General features: G+C 39.0%; 1 protein-coding gene across 4 annotated transcripts in view; it reads left to right on the top strand.

Annotated features, from left to right (window-relative positions):
* Nucleotides 1-15,912, top strand: part of RABGAP1 (RAB GTPase activating protein 1) — a 76,873-nt gene that overhangs the window by 18,724 nt on the left and 42,237 nt on the right. For 3 of the 4 annotated variants that reach the window (XM_064468564.1, XM_064468562.1, XM_064468563.1), the window contains exons 7-13: nucleotides 1,452-1,562; nucleotides 2,656-2,722; nucleotides 4,229-4,331; nucleotides 5,548-5,717; nucleotides 8,473-8,647; nucleotides 10,428-10,521; nucleotides 13,508-13,658. In XM_064468564.1, coding sequence (XP_064324634.1) covers nucleotides 1,452-1,562; nucleotides 2,656-2,722; nucleotides 4,229-4,331; nucleotides 5,548-5,717; nucleotides 8,473-8,647; nucleotides 10,428-10,521; nucleotides 13,508-13,658 — 871 coding nt within the window. Of the gene's footprint in view, nucleotides 1-1,451; nucleotides 1,563-2,655; nucleotides 2,723-3,684; nucleotides 3,764-4,228; nucleotides 4,332-5,547; nucleotides 5,718-8,472; nucleotides 8,648-10,427; nucleotides 10,522-13,507; nucleotides 13,659-15,912 lie in introns of those variants that run through there. The other variant, XM_064468565.1, reaches the window with a different exon arrangement.

Raw genomic sequence — 15,912 nt, 5'->3', positions numbered from 1 at the left:
CAGCGCAGGTAGCATAAGCCAGCCCAGGATTTGATGCTTGCATGGTTTCCAGATGAGCTGCTAGGAGCTGTTTTGGTCCTCATCAGCTCATGTGTGTCAGCATGGACTGTAGAGTGAACCTCAGGCTTTGCTACGGAGAGGCATCTAGAGATCTTTTCAGCCACAGAAATACAGTTGTATTAGGGGTGGAACAGGGCATTTATTTAAAAGCCATGTACCTACTCTGTGCAAGGAGAAGAAAAGTGGATTTTTGCCTCCAGCTAAGCAGAATCCTACCTATGTTGGGCATACAGTACAGGTTTTAGTTCAAATGGCGAGCTTTATCAGTTTGACACTAATCCTCGTATGACCCTTTGCGTGCAGACCCATACTCACCTGAAAGTTGAGAGAACACTTTCCACGTACTCAGACTCTGATCTCTGTCTTCAATGTACCTGAACCTGTTTTGGCTCATCTACCTTCAGTTGTCACCCTGGGTCACCAGTAGTGCATTTCTGTCATGCCAGGGAAATGAGGTCTAGCTGCATGTGTTGGCTCTAAGTATGTAAATCCACTGTCCTGGCCCCGGAGGCAAGACTCCTGCTGACAGTTAAAAGCAGTCTGCCATTCCCCGGCCTGGGTAAGCACCTGCTGTCAGAAAATAAACCCAAGTTTTACTGGAGGTGTTAAACTATGGGCAATACTCCACAGTCAATTTTGCAACTCCCAGGGGTAACAATGCGTAATTTGAAAGTCTGAAATAAAATAAGAATTATTTTTATGCCTAAGGGAAAAACGAATATGTGGTTGACTTAAAAAGAAATTCAAAACCCAACAGTCTCAATTTGTCCAGTATTTAGTGCTACTGTGCTGCTCAACAGGGAATATTCATGCTAAAACTTTAGCGTGTGTGTTAGCACTGAACTGTTATTTTTGGTTTTTCCACCGCAGCACAATATCCCCTCTTTTTGCAGCATTTAGGAGAAGGTGCTCTCTAGAGAAAAAATAAGGGAAACAGTCTGAAGATCGCTGCGCTCTCTTGGGTTGTTGGCTTATCATGTGCCCCAGCAGTTGCCTTCCTTGTGGAAGACAGATACACACACTTTCTTATAAGTAATTGCTTAACAGGTAGTACTTGGTGTTACACGGGGGAAAAATATTTAGAAACTGTTTTGAAATGCTGCTGGAAGTCTCACAACACTAAGCCACATGGTATAAAAGCACAGTTTTTATTTTGAAAACTAAATGTCCTTGGTTTTCACCTAATGATGATAAAATAACATCACCTAATTATGTTGCCATTTCTTTCATGTTACTGATTGCACTGTGCAGGGAAGAAAGGTTTTGAGTACTTTCATGTAAGAAGCTGCCTTCACCAAGTGTCTGATGCTGGTTTTGATACGTGCAAGGAGTACAGATAAATGACGCTCTTGAGGTGTTGTTTTTTTTCTCCCTTTCCTGGTAAATAACAGTGCAGTTCCCAAAGACAAGGACAGGCAATGCTTTAAACTCCGCCAAGGAATTGATAAGAAGATAGTGATTTACGTCCAACAGACGACTAATAAAGAACTTGCTATTGAGAGGTAATTTAATCGATCCTTTAAAAATTTCTCTGTCTGTTCGATGTTTTGTGTTATTTCCTCTGAGGCTACAGATCAGTAATTGCTCTGGGAATACTCGCTTTCTGTAATTTGACGCCACGCCTCTTGTTGAGTGGGACTGTGCAGAAGATCAGACTGGTTTGTTCAGTGAGTGTGTGGCACAGGACACTACAGGCGCAGGCAAATCTGGCCCAGAACTGGTTGTGGAACCAGTGGTCGCATCCCCTCTAAACACCCATTTCAAAATGTTTTCTTTTAAAAAAACATACTGCTTTTCTTTTCAGTGGCCAGTTTGTCTTAAATGCTGAGGCCATAATCAGTGGCTCAGTTATTTCAATTTGCTTCCCTTTCATCCCTGTTGCATCTGAGAATACGTACGCTTCAAATCTGCCACAGTCTGGAGTTGTAGAATTCAACCAGTGCTTGCGTCCGAGCAGGGAAGGGCAGGGCTCAGACTTCAAATCTTTCCCTGCTTAGAAATAAACCAGTGGTTTTTGACTACTGACAGAGTTTAGTGCTGCTCATGCTACAGAGAAAAGACACAGCTCTGCCAGCCTTTGTAGTCTGAAATGAAACGCAGTACAGTGTGGTAAGCCAGAGGATGAAGTGGAATACACCTGTGCAGGCCACCGTAAAAGACAGGTCCTTGCACTTCATCTGATTCTTCTCTGTATCAGAGGGCAAATTCCATGCAAATACATCTCAAAAAAAAAAAAAAAAAAAAAGAATTAAGAACACCACGGGATAGGGAACCTTGTTAGCAGTGTCTGCTTTACACTGTTCTTGCAAACAAAGATAATTGAACAACTTTCCAGATTGCTGTAGGAAATTAAAAATATGTAAAGTCATATTGTAAATATGCTTATGAAGTCTTGCTCGACATTTTTAATATTGGCTTGACATTGTTTTGCTTGACGTGCTTGATGCTACTTTCAAATGTCAAGGTTTGGCATTTGTTATTGGATTCCTGGGCTGCTCGTGATGTGTGACAGCGAATATTTAGATAAGGAATGTTAATGGTTTCTTTATGAGTAAGTCTAATTTTTGCAGTTTAATTTTTTGCCTGGCTTTGCAGATGTTTTGGTCTTCTCCTTAGCCGTGGGAAAGATGTTCGGAGTGGTGACATGCACCTTTTAGATTTGGTAAGGATCTTTTATTAACAAAATTCAGTAATAATTTGGATTACGATTGTGGGTGATCTCAGGATAGATAGAGAAGATTTAGACGCTTACGCACACTTGTTGATGGGGACTGATGCCGTAGCTTATGCTGTTGAGGGTGAAGCTCGGGGCAACGGGCTTGAATCCCTGCCTCTGCTGCAGGGTTAGACTATGACCTGATGCTTTGTCAAGGGAGTTGCCCGATTTTGCAGTCAGTCATGACCATTCTCACTTAGGGGCCTAAAATAAGAAACATGGAACCTTATTTTTGGAGGTGCTGAATATTGGAGCTGTGCTTTGAGCATAAAAAGTTTTAGAGCATACTTATCACTGTAAAAATGGAGGCCTGTGCGGCTTCAAATACAACACTGAGAATTAGTGGGCGCTTTATTTTTATGACTCACTTTTCCATCTATAAAATGATGATAGAGATCATCTGACTTCGCAAGTGTGTTGTGAAAGCAAACTTGCTGTTATTTAGGAAGTCCATGCTTGTTACAGTAGCGAGTACCCAAAAAGGTCCGATACTACATGAATAATTTTGCTTTTTACCAAGCTTTGGATTGGCATGGAAAATAAGGTTGGTGGGAAGGCAGACACGCTGAACACTAAAGCTAAAATATTGACTTGGTTCTTGATAGCTGCGTGACACGTTTTGTGTGCTGAATAAAGCTGGATCTCAAGATGTTTTAGAGTAAAATTCATTTTATAAAATAGTGACTTAAGATAAAATAAAACACATCTGATGTATTAGAACATCATAGTGAGGTAGAAGGTGTGTTAATGTGAAACATCTGCCCAGTTTACAAGTTCAGCAGCTTGTTAGAGAGTGTTCTGATTTAATTGGTTTTCTTGTATTGGAGGCAGTGAACTCCATCCCCTCAGTTCATGGTTAAAGCCTTGTTTGTTTAAATGCTTTACCACTCAGGCAGCTGTCATTCAGAGACCGAATGATGCAAAATGAGGCCAGAATAACTGGATTGCCTTGGATTTTCCAGAACAACTTAAAAGAAGCTTGAAAAGGTGTTTCTTTTTTTGGTTTGTTTTTGCTGTTCCATCTTGTTGTTGTTTTTTTCCCCCCCCCACCAAACAACATCAAAAAAGCAAAGCCTTTGCAGCTTGGAGTCCTGTCTTTCCAACTACTTGGCTGTGGTCTCACCTGCACCTCTGTGAGCTGAAAGCTGCTGTCAAATGGCCACCTCCAAAATGAGCTATTGGTCTTCAGGTCTCCGTAGACAGATGTTCATGCCACAAACATATATAACAATTAGTATTAATTGGCCTTTTTGTGTTATCAGCAAGGAGACCAAAGATTGTATTGAGTACTCTGTTCATCAGAGATGATCTCTGTTACAGGAGTGCGTCACATGGACTTCAGATGCTTGCCCTTCTCTTGCCAGTGCAGCAGCTGTTTTATGGGGCTGAGACTTCGTAATATAGAGATTTCTTTACTTTAAATAAAAATACATGAACTTATCTTGTTTCCAGGAGTCCATGGGTAAAAGTTCTGATGGGAAATCATATGTGATCACTGGGAGCTGGAATCAAAAATCTCCACACTTCCAATTTGTAAATGAAGAAACACCAAAAGGTATGAACTTTGCCGGATGTTATCCCTGGCCAGGGCAAATGACTTACGTAGTGGGCATCGCATCAATTCTCTTCTCTTTCAAGACAAATCCTGCAAAAAAGGCTTTCGTAGTATGAGATCCATTCACAGAAAGTAGGACACTGGACGGAACATAAAAATCAAAACAAAATAGAAGGCTAGAAGAAAACTCCTGTGTTCAGTGATAATACCTTGTAAGAACAGCTGTATCCCGGTAGGAGGCTGTGCAGGTGTGGGGACAGGACGCAGATGCTTTGCGCACCACTAGAGCTTCTTAAGAATCCCTTGGAGAATTGGACTGAATAACTATTGCAGATTTCTTCTTGCATAGTTTCTGTGGTCAGCTTGGATTTTTCTGAGTCCAAGTTTTTAATTAAAACAGAAAAAGGATTCCTGTACCTATGAAAATGAAAGTAAAACACTCCCAACTGTAATCTGAAAATGGCTAATGCTGTGTTGCTCTCTCGAGTCCCGAAACAGATCTGTCATTACTTCTTTTAAGATGTCAGCTGAATTATCATCTTTTCAATCTGTTGTCACAGTTGCATGCCAAAGTTTGGGGAGGTTAATGGAAATTGACTGGGCAGAATCATAAAAGTCAGCTGCTGGGTACGGTCTGCTGCTAGAGTGACTGCCATCCCCCCTAAAGGACAGTATTATGTAGTACCAGGAGAGAGCTCATAGGTCACTGAGTCCAGTTGTCTCCTTTTGGAGCATCATACTGTATAGTCAATTTTCTGAATCTTACAGCTGAGATGGTCTTAAATGCTACCTTTAAAATAGTGGGACTTCAATGTTGTCTAAGGAGCTCCTCAAAAACGAAGAAACCAACTGGAATATGACTAGGCTAGATGGCAAGAGATCTGCACTGTGGCGTTAAGTATACAGATCCTTTCTAAAGTTTAATGAAGATTTTTTATACATTTCAGTGGGATTTGAAAAAGCAAAATTATTATTCTCTTTAACAAGATGATTTTCTTGTCTTTAAAACTGAAGTTTCCTTACCCTCAGTGAGTAGTGCATAGTCACCTTATTTTTCTGTTTTGAAACGTCTAGGTTTTTGAGATTTTAAATTAGGGGAAAAATTGAATTCTGCAAAAAAGCTTCTTTGTTCTTTCATGTTATTAAGAAAGAGGTTATGGAATATTTTTTTGAAACACTTCTTTTAATAGTATCACTTTGTTTTTTTTCTCTCTAGATAAAGTATTGTTCATGACTACAGCTGTGGATTTGGTGATAACTGAGGTTCAGGAGCCTGTTCGATTCATTCTGGAGACTAAAGTCAGAGTTTGTTCACCTAATGAGAGATTGTTCTGGCCCTTCAGCAAACGTAGCTCTACTGAAAATTTCTTCCTAAAATTGAAACAGGTAGTACTTTAAAAGAAAAAATCTACAGTTAATTTGCGATTTGGCAAAGTTGTTTTTCAAACGTTACTGTGGTACGGTCAATTATATTGTTTCGAGACTTAAGAGGTAGGTTTATGGTATAATGCTGAATAAATACAAATGCACTGGAGGTAAAGATGAGCTCTAGTTATTAGTGCCTCTTGACAGATAAGAATTTCACTATGGTTGTTTCTCCCAGTGATTGGTAAAACCTTTGCTAATATAATGTTCATATTTCAACATTTTGCTCCTGAATCAAAGAGGTACAATAAATGCTCTTCGATTTAGAAGAGATATCCTTCATTATGCTAATTGTTGCTGGCTATCCAAAGTTCCCATAAAAAGCTGGATGTCCTCATTTCAAGGCAAATTTTGACAGCTTTGATGAGACTGCGAAGTTACACAGAGGCTTATGGGTTTTCCAGCCAAACCATAGAAATAAAAGTAAAAGAGGATTTATCTGCGAACCGTGGCTATGCTGAGTGCTGAGAGTTGCTTGTGTAAAGGTATAGCAGGGTAAGTATGGAAAAATTAGGGGTTAGGAGGAAAAAAAGGCTTTGATATAATCCTGGTGACATGCTGTCTGATATGTCACTAAATCGATTTTATCATACAAAGCAATTTGTAAAAATTTTTTTTAGATGAGCAAACATCCACCTGAAATTAGAAAAAAAATATTTTTTGTGAAAGGCTGTTTTCCCCCTTGTAGGTGGTTGGAAGCAGAGATTTCACACATACCCCAAGTTTCCCCTGGGGGAAGAAAATCCAAGCAACCACAAAAAAATCCCTAGAACTTGTTAAAAGCTTTTATTGTTTTTTCCAGCTTAATTTTTTACCCTATATACTAAAATGGAACTGAGTATTTCTGTCCAGGATATTAATAATAACTGCACAAGGCAATAACTTGGTCTCAAAATAAGGCTGGAAACTTGAAGGTCCAAGTTGCTAAAGAGACGATGTACTTGAAGTAGCTGCCGTTCTCCTGCTTTAGAAATGAATTGTTAAAGTCCTGTTTAAAGAAATGGAAACATATAGAAGCAAATAACAATGTGGATGTAGGTACGCTCTCAGGGTTCAATAATTCTGGGTTCAGCCCCAAAAAGTAAGGTTGGAATCCTGATTTCTGGAGGAGTGTTCTTTTTTTAGAGATGTTTTGAATGAAATAAGAGGCTTTTCTTAGTTCTTTTTGCACATGTCTTAAAGTGCAAGCAGATAATGGTAGTAATAAAGATAAGGTTCACTAAGGATTCTTTTTTGTGTATATCCTATTTTTTACATGAAATACGAATAAACATTTTGGAAGTTTTCCTTTAAAACTTCCTTCAAAATTTAAGGTGGAAAATTCTTCATGGATGAGATCAGTCTGTTTATTTAGGATATTTTTGAGGTGGAGCGTGGAGATGTTGAACAGTTAAGGCTGTTGGACTATAAATATTCTACAGCTTCCAAAAGGTGCCTTTTCTGTTTGGCAGTTTAAAGGAAGCTTATCTTACTTAGCTAATTCTGTATCTTTTGTCCTACCAAATTCACAGGCATTGTGACTTATCTTAGCTAGTTCTCTTTTTTCCACAGGCACTGTCAGGTTATCCAACTTCCAGTGTTTACTAATGGAAGATTATCAAAATTCATAGTGGAAGCAACAAATATAGAATGTACTGCCTGATAAGCCTGGAAGGGAAACCTGTTTCTATGGAGTCATGATTAGCCTATTAAAAATACAGCTGTGTAGAATTGGCTTATCTTACATTGGCAGTGTTTCTTTATTCGGAAATGGTGAAAGCAGAGGGATTTTATTTGCTCAGATTACATTTAGTGATTTAGTCATTTTTAGTTTTGATGCATTTCTCTTCATTTTTAATACTCCAAAGGATAAAATTGAGCACTGGGAGCTTAGTGTAGAGTATAATTATAAATCTTATTTCCCTCTTTTCTTTGCCTTCTCTTTTCTACTCTCTATTTTTATTCATTTATGAAAAAAAAAAAAGTTCTAAATCCTTAGACTATATTAAAATTTTAGAACCACTTCACAAAGAAAAAAATCTTCCTTTAAAGGGAAGGAAGGTTTCAAAGCATTGGAAATTAAGGAGAAAACAGGGCCACATAACAGACTTTGGGACTCAACAATTTGTGCTCCTGCAGCAATGTATACACAGGTGTCTGACTTGGAAGGATCTCTAAAGACAATTGCCATGGTGGGAAAATAAATTCTAACAGTTTTTATTAACTATTTATTAACTCTTTTGCCACCATCACTATCCCCAGAAAGTAAAAGAGAGAAATCAGAAGTAATTTTAAAGCTTTTGCTTTCCATTTTCTGCTAATCTTTAAATAAAGGCAGAGCTGCTTCAGGTTAAGGAACCCTCCTCTCTTACACCATTTGTTGGACAGATGCATTCATTTACAGCTTTAAAAACCTGTGCATTTGTGTCCATCCATTTGTGATTGAAAAGATGAGCTACTTACGCATGGCAGACCCGAAGGACACTTCCGCCTGATCTGTAACAGATGCTCACGCCTTTTGGGCGCAGCATGCCTGCGGCTTGTTCTAGGGCGTTGGGGATAGGAACACCTGCACCATGCATTGAGCGAGCTGCAAGGACTGAGCATTCCTCGCTGTAGAATGTGATGAAAACTGTTTCTCGGCGCTCCCTTTCTAAAAAGAGAAGGCAGAGCCTTATGAGTTAATCTGGGTGTTCACAGAGCTTTTCTCAGTAAAATGAAACGTCTTGTTTCCTAGATAAAGCAAAAGGACAGAAAGAATAACTCAGACACGTTGTATGAAGTTGTGTGCCTAGAAAGTGAATCAGAAAGGGAGAGAAGAAAAACTACAGCAAGCCCCTCTCTTCGTCTGCCCCAGTCTGGGTCGCAAGGCTCGATGATACCTTCTCCTCCAGAGGATGATGAAGAGGAAGGTAAGAAGTGGATTGTATGCTTTGTGTACTTCAAAAGAAAGGGCAGTCGGGAAATAACGTAGTTATGAAACGTGTCAAATCCTTTCTAGTCGGAATCTGGCCTACTGGTTTGTCTTTTTCTTTCTTTGCTGTAGTGCTGTGCGTATTTGATAACCAGTACCCCCGCATTCCTGGATCAGCCTCTCCCTTGTCTGACACTTCTGTGTCTATGCTTTTCTCAGCCCAGGCCTCATGAAGCCTCCAGCGTGATATATTTGGAACAATGTGAAAAGAGGCTGCTAAAAATTTGGGATTATCGCGTAGCTTCTGCCCCTCCCTGAGCAGCTGTGACAGATTTGAGAGTAAAAATGAGAAGCTGATATTATTTGGAAATACGTGTGAGCAGCATGTTTTAGTGAAGAGGCGAGTATAGACATCTGTAATACATACAACTATACCAGGACCTGCCCAGTTTGAAACTTAATGCATTTTCAAGACCTTTTTTTCTGCTTTTTAAAAATTCTCTTAAACCAAAATATGGACTAGCTCTGAGTATATATAAACGTCTCGTGTTACAGCTCTGAGCTGAAGTGTAGGTGGCTTGAGTTTCTGCTTTTTCACTTTTTCCGCTGGCCTTCTATGTGGCCTTGGGTGAATTGTTTCACTTCGGTGCTTTGATTTCCCTTTTTTCAGGGGTGGGGGGGAAGGGAGAGGAGGGGAAAGTTGGTTTGAAAATTAACTCCTTTGCAAAGTGTTAGTCACTAGCAATCTCTAACCACTGTGCTAAACCACAGCGGTATTCTTTTCTAGACCAGGAACATATATTTATTTTTTTTACAGCTGATACAACTTGCAGCATTGCAAGAGTTTGCTGGCAGGTTCAGGTGTCCGTTGAGAAAGTATAGATTTAATGAAAAAGAAGGTATTTCCTCAATAATGCAAAAGCAACATTGACTTCTGTATCAATGAAATGTAGTTTTTGTGTAAGATACTTGCTGCGAGTATTTAAAAATATCTGGGAGTACATCCTCAGTATTGGTTTCAAAAAGAGTTACTGTGATTATGCTAATCCTCCCCCTCCACCGCATTTTTTAATGCGTTTCATTCAAAAAGCTGTTTAATTTAAGCCAAGGAAGTTATCAAAAAGTACTAGCTTTCAAAGTAAAAGTACAAAACAGTTGAAGTAAAATACCTCGTGGATTTTTGTGGATCTGCAACAGCATGGCAAGTGTGCAGCTGCTTAGTGGAACCACACTGATTTTATTGGTGGGTTTTTTTTTTTTTTTTTTCTTTTATACTGTTGTAGCTTTTCACATATGGGAAGTTGTGCTACTTGGGAATTTTTGTAGTCTTACAACAATTTGGGGTAAAATAATCAAATTACGTATGTGAGAAGGGACCTCTGGAGGTCTCTAATCGTGCCTCCCGCTCAGTGTGAATCCAGCCAGATAGATTGTTCGAGGCCTTGTCCTGTTGTGTTTTGACCGTCCCCAGTGGTGAAGTTTCCACAACCTGTCTGGGCCCTTGTCTCAGTTTGGCCACCCTCACGGTAAATTTTTTTTCCTGGTTTTTAACCATAATTTCACGTGTTGCTGCTTGTCTCCTGTCTCTTGTCATATCACTGCGCGCCTCTGGGAAGAGTCTCCTCCTGCCGTCTCCGTGTTGAGCGCACAAGCACTGTGTCCGCAAATGAGGAGTAGTTCTTGCCACACGCTGATCCAGTTAGGAGAGCAACATTTAAATGTGCAGAGGTAGAGCAATGGCTGTCGATCTCATAGCATCTCCTCTGTTCCCTTGGCAGACAATGATGAACCACTCTTAAGTGGTTCTGGAGATGTTTCCAAAGAGTGTGCAGAAAAAATTCTTGAGACATGGGGAGAGCTGCTGTCCAAATGGTAAGTGGCAAAATCACAGTCTGAAAATCATCATTCTGAATATTCTCAGTCTGTTTGCTCCTTCTGCTCGGAGTTTTTGTTATTTCCAGAAGCCAGCTGAGATGAGATTAGTATGGATTTAGTCCTCTTTCCTTTCCACAACACCCCTTATTCTCTGACTTTGTGTTTTCTAATTTCTTTTGAGGGTGTTTTAAGTATTTTAATTTTTGAGTGCACGCTTAAATACTGTATAGAAATTCGCTTATGCTGTGTCTTTAGGTGGTTATCTCTTAAAATGAGTGTTTTACTTATCTGTGAGTTTCACTGAGATTGTGTTAAAGAAAAACCTAAACTAAGTAGTATAAAGAAAATGAGGGCTTCCTTTGTCTGTATTTTGCATAGATCACTTCCATTCCTCTTTGTAATTCTGATGTACTTCACAGCCAATTTTTCCTGCAGCTGTCAAATCTTAGTAACTGTAGCTTAAGAGTATGGGAGATTTGTACTTGGATAGTGAAGATGCTTTTCCTCCCTTATCTAAAGGAAGATGGCTCCAGAGCTTGCCAAGAAGGAAGTACATGAGCTCTTCTGTTTTTTTCCTAGAAAATGCCAATTTAAAGAGGAGTGTTTCTTGACAGCCAGGTTGCTAATGCAACACCTGTCCTCCTTTCATGAAGGATCTTTTATTCATCTTGAAGTAGCCTGAGCTGTTCTAAGGAAGCGATGCTGATTATTGCAAAATTCAGTTTTGTTTGGGTTTTTTTGGTGGTTTTTTTTGGTGGATTTTGTTTGGTGTTGTCCCCCGCCCCCCCCTCCCCAAAGGGGGCGATGACAGGCCCTACATCAGATTGAGTTCAAATATGCTATCTTTTGATTCTGGCTTCAGTTGTTGCCTTCTGATTCCCGATGTTACTGAGGAGCAGGGTGAGGGGCGTACAGCAAATCAAAGATCTGAACAGACTATTAGATCTAAGGAGTAGGACAGCAGAGATTAGAGTAAGTCATGTAGATGAGGACAAGTACTGATGTGACTGCTTAGCCAGGATTTTCTTTAAACTAAGGTTATAACAACAATTTAGCATTATTTTTTATTTTCTGCATCTACTTAGTACTTATTTGAGTAAGTACTTTTACTTCCAGTTTGGTTTTGCACTAATGTATCGTCCTAATTTCGTAGGAAAGCAGACATCAGAAAGAGCCACATTTGTAAGAAGGGGAAGGCTGTGGTAAAATGGTATATGATCCCTTTTCCCTCCCTCTCCTAGACTTGTAGAAACATCTTTAACAGATGAGCTCTGTGCATCTGGTGCTGTGAGAAAGTTTCTTTCAACTTGAATTTTTTTGTAATTCTTCCAAGGGCTCAAGGATAATTAAGCCACCTGACTCCCATTGAAAATGTTTTGGCAGCTCTAAGGGGATATGAAGTGCTTCTGTGCTAACGCTGGCAGCAACTTTAATATGTGTTAAAGGGCTTTCCTTCTTAACTGAGAACGAGTATTTGGAAGTAATGATCCTTGAGCTTTTAACATAAGAGATTGAAAAAATCATAAAAATCAGAGTTCAGGTAGTTTCATGCTAGTTTTTTAGAATCCTGTAATTAGATTGTATAGCAATTAAATATGCATTGGTATTTTGTGATTTCTAAGTAATGTTTGGCTCGTATTTCGTAACTGCTGAGTCACATAATTTTCTCATTTCAGAATAGTTTGGAATAATCTAGCAGTGTGTGGCTTTTAGTCTACGTCTTACAGTTCATGGCTGTATTCGTTGGAACTACCATTGTATTTATTCTGATTTGAGATTAAGGCAAAGCAGTTTCATAGGCCTTTACGAAGAATTTTAATATTTTGTACAGAACAAATATTTTACATAAATATTTGTATATATTTATATCTTTATTATAAAGGTATAACAAATGCTCTATAAACATGATATATAAGTCTATAGATATGAATGTATATGGCTACAAATGTAACTATTATATAAATACTGGTTTTATTATAGTTGGTTTTGTTTAGAGGAAGCGAAGTGGAGGACAGCGTTATGGTAGTGGGTTCTGTGCAGTACATACAGATTTAAATGTCGGGCATTGCTGGTCTCCAGATTACTGTGTTGGAAAACTAGGCTGGAGAAGGGCAACAAGGAGTCCCAGTCTGTGTAAAATTATCATCCACATATCCATTAGACTGTTAACAAATATTATTAAATACCAGTTTATTGTTAAGAAGATAATGTGATCAGTATGGTGTAAGTTCACTTTTATGCCTGTCTTTGTCTATCATTCCTCTTGATCATTTTACCTGGAGGTTTGTTTTTTAGTAACTACAGAAAAGAAATGTAATTTCTTTAATTTAAGGCCTCTGTCTTTTGGGGATTTTTATGCATAAGCCACAAATGAACTGTTCAGCTTAACTTTCTAGAACTGCCTGAATTACATGTAGGTTTAGTTTTTACAATTTACAGTGCTGTAATTTATGAGCTGTCACCAGTCTCACTTGAAAAAACAGTTTAGATGGGACTAGCTTGTACAGTGGCAGCTGCTTAAATGCATGGATGTAGTTAGACAACCATGTGAGGTTTTTTTTATAGCTCTGTTTGCCTGCCTTCTCTCCCTCCCTCACCTGGAAGGTTACATGCCTGCTCGGGTGTAGGAAGGCTAGAGAGCAGTATATGCTTCTGCGAACTAATTCTTGTTTTGGTGTAGTTTGAGCTTGGAATCTTAGTGTGGTGTCTGTCCTCCAGTTCTAGTTTTTGCTGGAGTGTTTTGGTTCACTGGCTGTTTTATACGTCTATATCAAATTTAATGGGAATCAAGGAAATAGTTTGGCAAGTGCATTTCCAAATATGGGTTTTTCCTTCATAACTTGAATTTCACTTACTCTGGCAATGTATGGACTGTCTTGAAATTCCTGTCATTTGACATGTTTGATGTTACGCATCAGTTGTTGCTTGTGGACTTGTTTATTTGTATTTGGGTAACAGTAACAATGCCTTCACCTACACCCAGGCACCTCAATTTGAGCGTGAGGCCGAAGACGTTGTCAGCGCTGGTGAGAAGTGGTGTCCCTGAGGCCCTGAGAGGAGAGGTGTGGCAGTTGCTGGCAGGGTGTCATAATAACGATCACCTGGTGGAGAAGTACCGAATTCTCATCACAAAGGTAGAATGCTTTTTTTTTTTAACATCTTTTTCCCCCCATATCTTAAGGAATAGAAGTAACGGCTTCCGAGTGTGTACCTCTTGCTTAAAGGTTCATGAGTGTATCTGAATATAGTGTATCAGCTGGTGAGGATAATTCAATCCTCCCTCCAACAAAAAACCCTAACTTGCAGTGCTAGTTTTGCCATTATCTCTACTTAGAGTGTTTTCTTCTTAATAGTCTTTCTTCTGTTTAACTCATCTGAGTTCTGAGTTAGTTTATCAAAAAATAGTATTCTATTAATTACCTTTGTGATTGACAGAGATTGAGAGAGCTCACTTCCTTCGCTTGTTTGGCTTTCCTGAGTGAAGGCTGAATTTTGCTGTATTGTCTTAACATTTATGCTAAAAATCCAATGCTAGTTGAAACTGCAGCCTTTTTTTGATAGAAAAACCAGAACACTGTGGACATTTTTGCACTAGACAGCAGTTTTTTAACTTCTCATCTTGAATGCTGACCTTAGTAATGTAGGAAAAGAAAATAAGAATCGTGTATACAGCCATCATTCGATGCTTCTCAAAGTTCTAGAGTAACAAATGGGTCACAAAATAAAATGTCGCTTCCTTATCCAGAAAACCAATGTGTTAATTTGGATTTGACCAGTATCTGTATAGATACGTTGTATTTTATTGCTTTCATCAAACATGCAAGTCTAGAAGGACTGCATTAGAAATTATTAATGATGCAACTTTACTACAAATATAACAGAAATTAATTATTCACCAGTTAAGAAAGCAAAACAACTGAATTGGCCTTTGTATATCTGTGTTCTGATGGCACAGATTCGCAAGGAGCAATTAAAGATCGTATTCTGAGGGCAAGAGGGCTTCTGAAATTAAACTTGGTTTCTGCTGGAATCGTGTGGGAAGGATCCTACGTGATTTGAATTCGTCATGTTAGATTAGCTAAAAATGTTCTGCCACAAGTACTTCCACATACTTATTGAATATAGAAGAAACTTGATCTGAATTCCTTAATATTGGTACATGCACTGCAGAGCTATAACTTGGATTTTATGGTGAACAAATAATACAAATGATGTGGAGATTGAGTTCTCTGGCAGGGAGCGTATCACAGTTATCCTGATGTGTTATTTTAATTGCCTAGTGAGTTGTCGATGGTGTCACTTGTTTCTCTGTTTCAGTGTTTTGGTATCAGAATGGAAAAGATGATCTCCTTGTGGCACAGTTGGTGACATGTACTGCTACTATCTTTGTGAGCTAGAAAGGAATAGTGTAACATTTCATTTGTAAATCTGTGAAACCTTTCCACTCATTTACATTTGGCAGAGGCAAACGAAATAACCTGGATCTAATGTGTTGGAAGCATCTCTAGAGTCCAAGTAAAAGGGAGAGTAGGCTGATCTGGCACTGAGTTCTGCAGCAAAAGGACTGGCTATACCTGCACTGGTCATTCAGTGTGGAAACTGATTAAGGAATTAAACAATGAAAGAAAATGAGTTCTGAATGACCGTTTTCAGGCTGTGCTGTAATTGTATGAGGTCGGTAGTATACTACCGGCAGACTATAATAACGAGCTCAAACAAATGAAAATGAAGTCTCCTTTAATCTGGAAGGGCCATATTAGACCACTGTTGAGGCCGTTTGCCTTAAAAGTTGCATGGAAATAGGCCATCACTGTTTTAGTGGAATGGCCAAAGATGGGTGCCTTGAGAGCAAAAGTGCCTGCTTGTTTCACCCCAGAACTGTGACTTCTTTGATCTGCAGGCAGTGGAAGGAGTGTAAGGTTTTGAAAAAGGTTATCAGTGATTGTGCGGAAGTACAAAGGATGCGAATAGCCAAAGAGTACCAAGTTGTTTGGGGACATGAATTCAAGACCCAGGAAGATCACGTTTGCAGATCCGTTGTATATAGTATATGTTAACAGTATAATGATGCTGGATTTGGCTTTCATTTTTTCACACCTTTCATAGATCATTTGACAACTTTGTAGTTCTAATGTGACTAATTCTTACCCCTCTGAAAATATCAGCTCAGTTACAGTCAATATGCAGCAATGCACAGGAGTAAACGTGTCTGGGGAAAAAAATATGTTTGTTAATTATGTGAAGGCAAGGGTCTTTTGGAATATATTGCTCTACCGTCCTCGTAATGGTTTGCGGTATTTTGCATGTCACTGCTACAAATTATTCTCTGGCAAGTGTGCAATTATTTGCATTACCATGCACTGAAAATGGCATATCTGAGAATAACTG

Source organism: Phalacrocorax carbo, chromosome 18 (assembly GCF_963921805.1).
Source record: "Phalacrocorax carbo chromosome 18, bPhaCar2.1, whole genome shotgun sequence".
Classification (NCBI taxonomy): domain Eukaryota; kingdom Metazoa; phylum Chordata; class Aves; order Suliformes; family Phalacrocoracidae; genus Phalacrocorax; species Phalacrocorax carbo.
This window is presented reverse-complemented; position numbering and strand designations above follow the sequence as displayed.